General features: G+C 33.6%; 1 protein-coding gene across 2 annotated transcripts; it reads left to right on the top strand.

Annotated features, from left to right (window-relative positions):
- The first annotated feature begins 2,476 nt into the window (after positions 1-2,476).
- LOC123205766 lies at positions 2,477-9,269 on the top strand. 2 transcript variants are annotated; one of them, XM_044622795.1, is made up of 12 exons: positions 2,477-2,657; positions 2,757-2,865; positions 2,948-3,011; positions 3,207-3,308; positions 3,390-3,454; positions 3,601-3,702; positions 5,493-5,572; positions 5,660-5,876; positions 6,475-6,530; positions 7,763-7,891; positions 8,037-8,220; positions 8,887-9,269. In XM_044622795.1, exons 1-12 carry the CDS (start codon positions 2,596-2,598, stop codon positions 9,010-9,012), a joined length of 1,296 nt encoding a protein of 431 aa, XP_044478730.1. In that variant the 5' UTR covers positions 2,477-2,595; the 3' UTR covers positions 9,013-9,269. The 2 variants fall into 2 exon arrangements, with proteins under 2 accessions (XP_044478730.1, XP_044478729.1); XM_044622794.1 differs by having other exon boundaries at positions 8,025-8,220.
- The last annotated feature ends 1,647 nt before the right edge of the window (positions 9,270-10,916 follow it).

The raw sequence follows: 10,916 nt of genomic DNA, 5'->3' as shown, positions 1-10,916 counted from the left end.
TAATATGTGCTCAGTGGTAGGGAGAATAGGCATAGGATCCGGTGATATTTGCTCAGTGGTAAGGGGCATAGGCACGGGCTCCGGTGATATGTGCTAATCTGGCAAGAGTCGGTGAGAGGGGGCTGAACATAAGCATTAATAGGATGAGGAGCAATGATAGGAGAACTAATGTCAAAAGGACTCGATGATGCATCTCCTGACGCCGAAAAAGATTGACTATCCGACACCCTTATATATCGAATGATATCCTCGTACCAGTCTGTATCTCTCTCAACCGGAGATAAATCTATAAAAAAATTAACATCATCCTGCAAAATATTTATTTTCAATACTTTTTATTGTTATATCTTATATATATGTTAATGCTTAATAAATTAGTACTTACTATATCACCAATCAAGATAGTTGAGATATAATCCCATCCCGAAATGTCCTTCGTATGCCATCTCAGCATCCGAACAGCTCCTACAATCGATATAATGAGTCCAGCATCTCATATATCCAAAATACAATATCAACATAAATCGGTTATTGTATATATTTACAATCATATTAAATAAATTTTATTTTAAACACAAATTTTTTGTTTAAATTAATAAATACCATAACTAGTTGAAACGCTAAAGGAAATCCTATGATGTCATACTGCTAAAGTTGGTTTTCCTTTTTCTTCTTCGGACTGGAATCTATAGAAATTCAGGAGATATTATCGCATATAGAGTGATATGTCATCTCCCACACTCGTACTCCCCATGGGTATGCATTAAACCTATCAAGATGATCAGCTAATTGTAATATCTTTTGGGGAATTGTTTTCCTCAAATCACTTCCTAACAACCCCATGTGAAGATAAAATAACAATGCTAACTTCACTGCATCAGTATCGTTCTCCCCATACGATCTCTACTGAAAAACACGGCTCAGATCAGTATATGTAACTGATTTACACCTGTGAAAATATGTCTGAAGGATCTGATCTGTGGCCTTCGATGGAATATAAAGGTTGATATCTATCATATGACTGAATCGAAGACCTGTCATAATAGCAAACTCATACGCACTGAATCTGACATCCACATCATTAACTCGGAACCATAACTCTTCTCGCGAGGTCATTTTATTTACCGCTTGAAGGATGAAGGAATGTATTAGAACTCTATTAAATCGACTATCCTTTAAGTCGAGGAAGTCTCTAAAATAGGTACGTCGAAACATTTGTAATTGCCTCTCTGTTAATAATTTTTTTATTATGACTCCCACATCTCTATATCCACATGTAGTAAATTGAGCCTTAAAGTGTTTTTCGGGAGGAAATCGCATTTCATCCCTGCCTTCATCCCTGCCTTCATCCCTTCTCCTCTTTTGTCCAACTCCCTGTATGAAAATTAAATTAAAATTATATTATAAATTATTCAATTCTATACATAGAGGCCTTATTCGAAAAAACAGATATCAAATTCGAATTCTGCATGTCAAAAAACCTTAAAATGGACCAAATTTCAATTTGCCCCTCATATGAAAAAAATACCAAAAAAGCCCTAAAATTATATTTAATTGCATTTTGCCCTCCTAATTCCAACCACATGAATCGGGTGGTGGATAACCCTGGAAAATTGCATTTTGCCCCCACCACGCAAATTCATGTGTCAACCACGCGAATTCGTGCGTCAACCGCACAAATTCGTGCGTCAACTACACGAATTCAGGGGGTTGACTGTAATTTCGCGTGTCAACTAACTTTTCCAATTTATACTCTGCCCCAACACACGAGGAAAAAACGAATTTTCACCCCTAACCACACGATATTGTGTAGCCCACGAAGTTTGAAAAGTGCAAAAAACCACCCCGTCTTCAACAATTCTCACCACACGAATTCGTGTGGTCACTGCGCCATTCGTGTGTTGACTACCGAATTCGTGTGACCACATTTCACCTCCCAAACATCGTTTTTCAAACTCCATTTCAACAACAATCAACTCTACACCTAATCTAACACAAAAGCCCTAAGATAATTTAACAAAATAATCAAAAAATCAAGCATTTTCTTTCAAAATTTCAAATCGGAACCCTAATGCTAAACACCCAAATTTCACATCAAATCTCTCAAATCGTGAATCGAAATACATAAAGAGATGACAAGGGTTGTTTTACTAACCTTTTGTCCATCTTTGTGGTCGAAAACGTCGCAAAAATCGCCAGATGAAATTGGAGTTGCCGAGTGTGCAAAAGCGCAAATTCAAAATTTCTGTTTTCATGTGTTTGACAGTGATGCACGTGGTTATAGCTGATTTTGCTTAGAGGGGCATTTTTGTCTTTTCACAATTTTGGGGCAGTTTCATTTTATGGTAAAATACAGGGGTAATTTCATTTTGCCCTCTTATCTTTGGGCAATTATTTTAATTTCGCTATAATAAAACATTAAGCCAATTTTATTATGAAATATAAATTTTAATAATTCTACATTCTCGAACGGGCCATGATTTGACCTGGAAGTTCTGTTTTTAAAACTAAGCCCCTGGCCCTCTCTTCCCCAATTTTAACTTTTTGAATTTCCCTCAAAAGTATCAGTGGTGCAGAGAGTAATTGAGAGGCAAAATGGCTGATGCAATGGAAGTATCTACTGCTTCCGATCCTTTCGATCTCAACTCCATTCATTGGTATCTTTCTATTCTCGTTTAAATTCATCTACCTATGTATTTATCGTAATTCCTAGTTCGTTTGTTTTTTTAATATATTTTTTTATTTGTGAATTTTAGTGAAGTGAGAGAGTTGTTGGAGATCCGTAGAAGCTATGACGAATTCGGAAGGGAATCCATCGCTTCTGATTCAGAGAAGTTACTTAAAGATTTTGCTATTCATCTCGAGGTAATTTTTGTTGGCTTTTTTTTTTTTTTTTTTAAATTTCATTTTAGCGGTGTTTTGATCTGATATATTGAAACTTATGCAGAGCAAAGTGAAGGAAATTTTATCAGAGTGCTCTGATGTTAGTTTCTTGGGAATTGAAGATATAGGTAAACCCTCTTTAACGTTTTATTTGAAATAATGTTTTTCATATTTTTAAAATTATAAAGAAAAATTTTTAATTTAATTGAAATGAGGGCCAGGAAATTAAAAATTATAGTATGTAATAGAATAAGAAGGTGAAATTATTAGCAAACATGGCCTTGATGGTTTTTTTATTTTTTATTTTCTTAATGCTGATGCAGAAGCATACATAGGGCATTTGAAAGAGGAGCTGAAGAATGTGGAAGCTGAAAGCAGTAAAATTTCTAAAGAAATCGAGTCTCTTGGGAGATTGCATGTAGAAGGTGAGTGTTTTTACCTGGGTTGTACTTATTTTTACACAATTTTTTTACTTAATATCCATATGTGTGTGTTTGAGATCACAGATTCTAATAGACTGGATAGTGATCTTGAAGAATTGAATTGCTCTTTGGATTTAGTTGCATCACAGGTTGGTTGAATGGTTCTCCATTGACAACATTTTTCCTTTTTACTATCTGTTTTTTAACTAAATTCTTTATTGATTAGGAAAATAGTATTAGCTCAAGCTTGTTGTTTAACTCAAGCATTTGATGATGGATTTTGTGTACTATCTAGTGGGGTCAAGGGAAGGCAATAGAGGATCTACATGCTGATTGCTCTAAAGATGGAGAAGATCAATCAGATTTGATAAATATTCATGAAGAACAGAAATTTGAGGTGTTAATCTTGAACACTCTTATTTAATACTTTCATGTGAAAATTTTTTTGCAACACTTGAACAAAGATTTAATTGCATCATTTTTTCACTTTAAAAAGAGTTTGGTGCCATGTTTGCAATAATTTCAAGTTTCAAGTTAATTTATGATACTAAATCACTCTCACTGCATCATTATGACATATTCGATTGTGGTGGTTTGTGTTTGAGAAAATTTCAAGAGGATTTTTATAGAGTGACTGGCATAATGAATTCAGGTACCAACCTGTGGAAATAAAAAAACTTTCTTAAATCATGTAGTGTGGAACAACAGAAATTAGATGGTTAACTCTGTTTAATTAGACTCCAAGTGCTTGTAAAATTTTTCTTTGGAGATGAATAGGCTTTGGTGACTACACAAAATGTGAATTGTAGTGTGTCAAGAGTGGTTGTGACATAAAATTATTAGTCCAAGGTTTATTATATTTTGGGTTAACATTTTAATTTTGGATATTTCTTGTTTTAGTTATTTTGTTCTTTTGATATGGTTTTCTTACATATAGTATTTGCATTTCTAATTTAGATCTCCTTTTTGTTTAAGGACCTTGTTATTGTGGGTTGGCCTTATGTATCTTTGTGAGTATAGAAATTAATTATGACATCTTTAGGCAAATCCCATATTGGCAAAATACCAGAGAGATGCTAGGTCTGTTTGTATATCTCCCATCGGTTAGGGATGAAAAAATTTGACCGGTTAAGTAGTTTGTGAGCTCCTTAAGTTGTCAAGACATGTTTTGGGTTGCAAAGCCTAAAAGCAAAATCATGATGGATTATATGTTTAAAGTGAACAATTTCTTGATAATAGGCCAGACTATTGGACCAGAGATATTACAAATAATATCAAAGTTACGTTGCTTGTTCTTTGGAGCGATAGTGGGGCAAACTTCAGCGAGAACGCCGAAGTTGAGTCTGTAAGGGGAGTGAATATGATACACTTAAGCAAATCTCATATCGGTAAAATACAAGAGAGATGTTGAGACTGTCTGTACATCTCACATCGGTTAGGATTGAGAAAATTTGATTGGTTAAATAGCCTATAAACTCCTTAAGTTGTTAAAATGCGTTTTGAGTTGCAATACCATGATGGATTGTGTGCCTAAAGTGGTTAATATTTTGACAATGGGTCAAACTATTGGACTAGGGATGTTACACTGCTGATAAAAATAATTGTGATTAATTAATTATTTCTATCCTTTGTTTTCTCTAAATTCTTCCCTTCTTTGGAAATTCTTTCTCCTTTTGTAGTAATTTATTGTTTATCCCTTCTAATTATACTCTTCAAATTCTCTCTCTCCTCCTCTTTTCTCTTTTGGTCATATGTTAGATTGGTATATAGAAGTGATTCATCATTTGGAGTGGGTTTCTGGAAAGAATATGGAGCAATTTGGGGGAGATTACGGCAATTCACTTGTTATTTCTAAATTTAGGTGATGCTAGAAGGTTTTTTGTGGGAGATGTTCATGAGGGGAGGGCCCTTTTAGGGTTGCATTCTATTATCTCTAGTATGTTGCTAGGATAAGAAGATTGGTAATATGCTTTTTTACTGGGTTTGTCTTTTTATCCATAATTGTTAATTATGTGTAAGATAGATGGCGTATATCAAAATTTTCCTTCTGGATCTTTTACTGGTGGTTTAACACCATTTCATATCTGTGTTAAATCTCTTTATTTGTTAAAAAAGAAAATGATTAAAAGATCTTTCTATATTTCGTACTTCCCCAGTTACTATAATCTATTTCTGTGTACCTTGCAGCTTGTGAAACTTGAAAGTGAGATTGAAAAGAATAATATAATTTTGAACTCCTTGCAAGATCTTGATTCTATGTGCAGAAGGTAATCGTTGACTTTTGGGCTTTAATTATCTGTAGGTTTTGCATCTTCAACTCTTTTCTTACATGCTTATCTTATGGTTATTTTCAGGTTTGATGTTTTAGAGCAGATTGAGGATTCATTGACTGGTTTAAAGGTCATTGAGTATGATGAAAACTGTTTTAGGTTGTCAATGCAAACATATATTCCAAAATTAGAAGAATTATTGTCTCAACAAATAAGTGAAGATGTCAATGAGCCATCTGAAGTGAATCATGAATTGCTTATAGAACTTGTAGATGGGACCATGGAATTAAAGAATGTTGAGGTATCACATCCTTTATCTTTCTTACAAAATATAACCATTCTCTACATTTTTTTTCTGTTAAATGCAAAGTACTAAAGACACTCTTACATTATGTACTTCTAGCTGTACCGGTGAATAATAAATCATTTTTGAGCTTACGTTTGTCATGGAAAATTTTAGTAAAGCCAACCTTCATTTGCACATGAAGCTACCTAAGAATCAAAGAGCATTGTTATGAGTGTTAAAGTTTACAAAAGCCCGATCTTTGGAACTTTTATTGTTATTCTTAGTATTCCCATATTTACTAAATCTTAAATTTGATTTAGGTGCATATACCCATATTGACAAAAACCCAATCATTTTTGAAAGATGATTTTCTTGTAGGATAGTTGGAAGGTGAAGATATTTGCTTTTGATGATAATAAAAAATTTGTTATTTATGATAATTTTTTATGTTTTAACATGAGGTTTGTTAATATCTTGCCATCTAGTAGTTCGATTGTTTGTTTCAGTTTAACAGGCTTTCATATTCAACTTCTTATGTTGAAGAGAAAGTAATATCTGGTCAGACTTTGTAGATTCTTTTAAATGTTTTAATACTCATTCCAATGTCTTTCAGATATTTCCAAATGATGTATACATCGGTGATATTCTTGATGCTACAAAGTCATTCAGGTTTTATTTTCTTGTTACTTTCTTTAAACTTTTAATTGTAGTTTCTCTCAGAGTGACCACATGCATTGCTTTGCTGAATTTATTTTTGTGAATGATAATGTAAATAATTGAATATACTTTTACCATCTTGCATATGCATATGTAACGAGACGAGTGGCACTTAATGTAGTTAAGGCTCATGTATCATGATCTTTCTATTATGTTTGATGATGGATGGTTTCATAATGTAAATGTCTTGTTGGTGACCTCAGTATTGTGGATGACATGCATATAGGTTGAAAATATATGGCACTTTGATATTGCATAAGTCTATCAAAGGATTAACATATGTTCGTCTGCTTTGTCAGTCTAATTCTGACTTGTTTTAGTCCAAAAGGTAAGTTTATCTGAAGAGACTACCATATAGAGATAATGTTGTGAATCCATCCATAGCCTCATTTAGAAGATATACTTGCACTTGTTGAATTTTCCAGAATATTTTAACGAAAGATAATTGCGGATTGAAGCCGTGTGCACCGTAAATACCAGTTGCTGCTGTTTATATGGTTCTCTTTAATATATTGGGATTATTTTTGCTAACAACCATCCCAGGAGGGTTTTTAATAGATACCTGAGAAATCAATTATTATGTACCTCTCCAATCCTACTGTAAAATGAATAATCAGCCTGCAATTTAACTCAGCCACTGCTCAACACCTGCAGAAACGTGATAACATATAAACACCCCAAAACAACTCGAGAACTAACTAATAATGAATAGAGAAATTTATATGCACTTATTGTTGTATTTGATAGTTCTCTTACTAACAACTCATCATCCTACCACACAATCTAAGGAAAGGAACAGAAACAATAAACGACTGTTCTATTATGGAGAAAACCCAGCTGCCTAGTTTTCTTTTCTTAACCCCTAATATAAACCTTCTCCATCCTTTTTTCCTTCCACCCATATCTTGCTGCCATGTTTCATCCAAAACTGTTGTTCTCCTCATCCAATTTCCCTTTGCCATGTGTGACATCTTTTCCTCTTCTTCTCCTCGTATACACCTTGAGTGGTCTAACATATACATGCAAACAAAGATAGTTTATACATTCTTGTTGAGTGACCGGTGACTATATATTTGTCGTCCCATTAGCCTATAGTTTGATGTGCATAATTGAATTTGACAGGCTGTATATATTTCTTGTCTTGCTGTAATGTCATGAGAACAAAATCTATTTTCATGATGCAGGCAGTTCTATTCACAGTTTACAGTGGTTGAGTCACAGTCTTCGTTGCAGTGGTTTGTAAGAAACGTACAAGACAGAATCATTCTAAGTACTCTGAGACGATTTTTAGTAAAAAATGCCCACAAATCAAGGTGATACTATTATATGTGGGGGTAAATTTATTTTGCTTTGATTTTCTGAATTATTTAGTCAGATATCTGAGGATATGGTTTGTATATTTATGAAGTTTTGCTCTTAAAATTTGTTGTCTTTACACTGGTGTAGTTCAACATGCAGGCATTTCTTTGAGTACTTGGATAGAGATGAGATGATTGTGGCTCATTTGCTTGGTGGAGTTGATGCATTCTTAAAGGTGTCTCAGGGTTGGCCACTGTCAAATTCTCCATTGAAATTGATCTCTTTGAAGAGCTCAGATCATCAATCAAAGCAAATTTCTCTAAGCTTTTTTTGCAAGGTCGAGGTAAGATCTTTTCTCCATAAATGCTATAGAAGGATGTCTTATTTCCAGAGTTTCAACCTTTCTAATGGTGATTTTGTTGAAACTGCTCTTATAACGTTAGTGACACGTAACAGAAATGGAGTTGATCTGAAAATGAGACTGACTTGAACTTTGAATTAATAAAGTAAGAACAACCAGGATCCTTAGATTTTACTAAACCTAATGTTCCAGTGAATCTAAAAATGTACCTCTGAATTTTTAAAGAAACGGTGGAGGGGAAAACAAAATTTGAAAAAAGATCAATGACTCACCTTTTGGTTTGCAAGGCAACTTTTGCATTTGTTACTATTTTTTATTTTCTTATGATGTTATAGTATCACCATAATTACGGTCATGATGGTGCATTCAATTAGGATTCCTATCCCTGCATGTGCCACTGGCAAATTGTTGCTGCTTTTGATTCTTCACCTTGTCTATTTTTTGGTCGGATCTTCATTAAGATGATTTTGTGTGATGAATTTGGCTTTTGATCTCATTTTGTGTTGGAATATGCGAACTAATTGCATGTTTTATATAATTATTTGTATGAAACCCTCATATTTGCTGTTATGTATTTGAAATATGTACTTGCCAATTACTCATGGTTTATTTTCTTTGTGCCTTGGTTACTTGATTTCAATTTCATAGGAAATGGCAAATTCCTTGGATGTACCCATTCGACAAAATTTATCAAGCTTTGTTGAGGCTGTAGAAAAGACACTTGTAGAGCAAATGCGCACAGAACTCCATTCTGATGTTGCCCCTGGAAAATGAGCGTTATGGTAATCCTATTCACTGCTTGGTAAGGTCGATTATAACTTCCCTCTACCATTTAAAATATGTTTCATAATTAGCACAAATGCTCAGCTGTCTAATGTTTAATATTTGAATGAGACGACAAATCTGTGGCTTGTTTTTGGACCAATTGATCTCTATCTACATTTAAAGTTTTGGCCAATTTGGGAAACCGGTTAGATTTTGGTTGTACCATTTAAACCGATAAATTGGATAGCTGAAAAACCCATTCCCAACTTTTTCTTATATCCAGCACATATGCAGTGACGTCAAGGTATTGTGACAACTTGATTATAAGAATGTGAAGGACTTCTTTAATAATTGGGGTTTTAAAGCATACATTCAAGGAGAGTAAAATTTCGAACCAATAAATTCTTTTACCTTTTAACAAGATTTCAAATTATCATACAATTCAGTTTTGGGTTATATTTACCTGAAGGTACGATATAATAATAATTTTCTGTGTCACTAATAAAATTTTAGTAAATTGTTATTTATTTTTGTGAGTAATAACCTCCTAAAACAGAATAAAAATTTGTTAAAAATAAACAAATGTAATATTAAACGATCAACTAAAAAAATATGAATGATCAATTTTTTGGGGGAGCATTTGAAATTGTTGGTACGTTATCCCATGTTAATAGAACTATAGTCTTCCACTTAAGAGTACAAGAGGCTTTATCATTTGTTTAGAGACGAACAATAAGATGTTAGATTTCCCAACATCTTATAAAGCCAGTATTGCATAATGAACACAAATTATAATTAGTAATTATGGTTGTATATACTAATCTAACTAAATGGATTATGTCACGTTTTAGAATACAGTTGGGAATCTCATCAACTAGTAATTAAGCAAAAGAGGTAGCCTCTTGTAAGGCGACAAGTAATTTTGTGAACATTCCTTGTACATTGCATGTATGTCTTGTCGAATGGAGTCTACTATTTTAATCAATATCATCAAACCTTAAGGGTAACAACTGAATGCTTTGAGATTATCGACTAAATGTAATATGCTATCCCAAATAACATTTCTATTGTCCACTCCGAATAGTCTGACATATAATAAATATAATACTGCAAACTCAACAACATCTTTGTCATTGTCTCCCCATATTTGTGACTTAACTACCCTCTAGACATCTAAATAAGTTATTGATCGAACACTCGGAAAGTATTCCTCCTTCAGTCGGACGTTTATGAACAACCAACTTAGGTTGAAACGTCTTTATCATGTTAGAAGACAAGACATATCACTATAGCAAACTCCACCAGGTTGAAATGAACATCAACACAATTTATTTTGAACTAAAGTTCTCTTACTGAGTCCCCATGGTTAATTAAACGAAATAACACTACATGTATAAGTACAACATTAAACTGGGTGTCCTCCAATCCCAATAATTGCCCAAAACATGTCTGGAACATCTCTTTTTGGGTCAGCCTTAATTTTTAGTTTATGACGTTCATCATGTCCTTTTTATGGAGCGTCATTTGCACCCGAAATGTATGGCCTCATGAAACTTGTACGTGTCGTCCTAATAATTGATCCCAAATCCCTGATAAAATGATAAAAACATTAAAGACTATAACACTTTTCTTCAGATACATACTCCTATTTGGAATAGGTATCCAAAGAGACGTCTTAACTAAACTTTGCCTAACACGCGTAACAATAATAATTCACTCCCACAAACTCCAAAAGTGTAATAAAATATAATATCAATCTCAGTATCTGAAATCCAAGATCTTAAAATAGAGTACACCAATATCACAGATAAATTCAAATACATTAATATGGGCCATCATGCAAAAATGGTCAAAATTCCCTTGCCTCATTCATTGCCTTGTGTTGACGTACTGGCTCTTTTCTACCATCTCGT

The sequence above is a fragment of the Mangifera indica genome, unplaced genomic scaffold, assembly GCF_011075055.1.
Source record: "Mangifera indica cultivar Alphonso unplaced genomic scaffold, CATAS_Mindica_2.1 Un_0015, whole genome shotgun sequence".
Classification (NCBI taxonomy): domain Eukaryota; kingdom Viridiplantae; phylum Streptophyta; class Magnoliopsida; order Sapindales; family Anacardiaceae; genus Mangifera; species Mangifera indica.
This window is presented reverse-complemented; position numbering and strand designations above follow the sequence as displayed.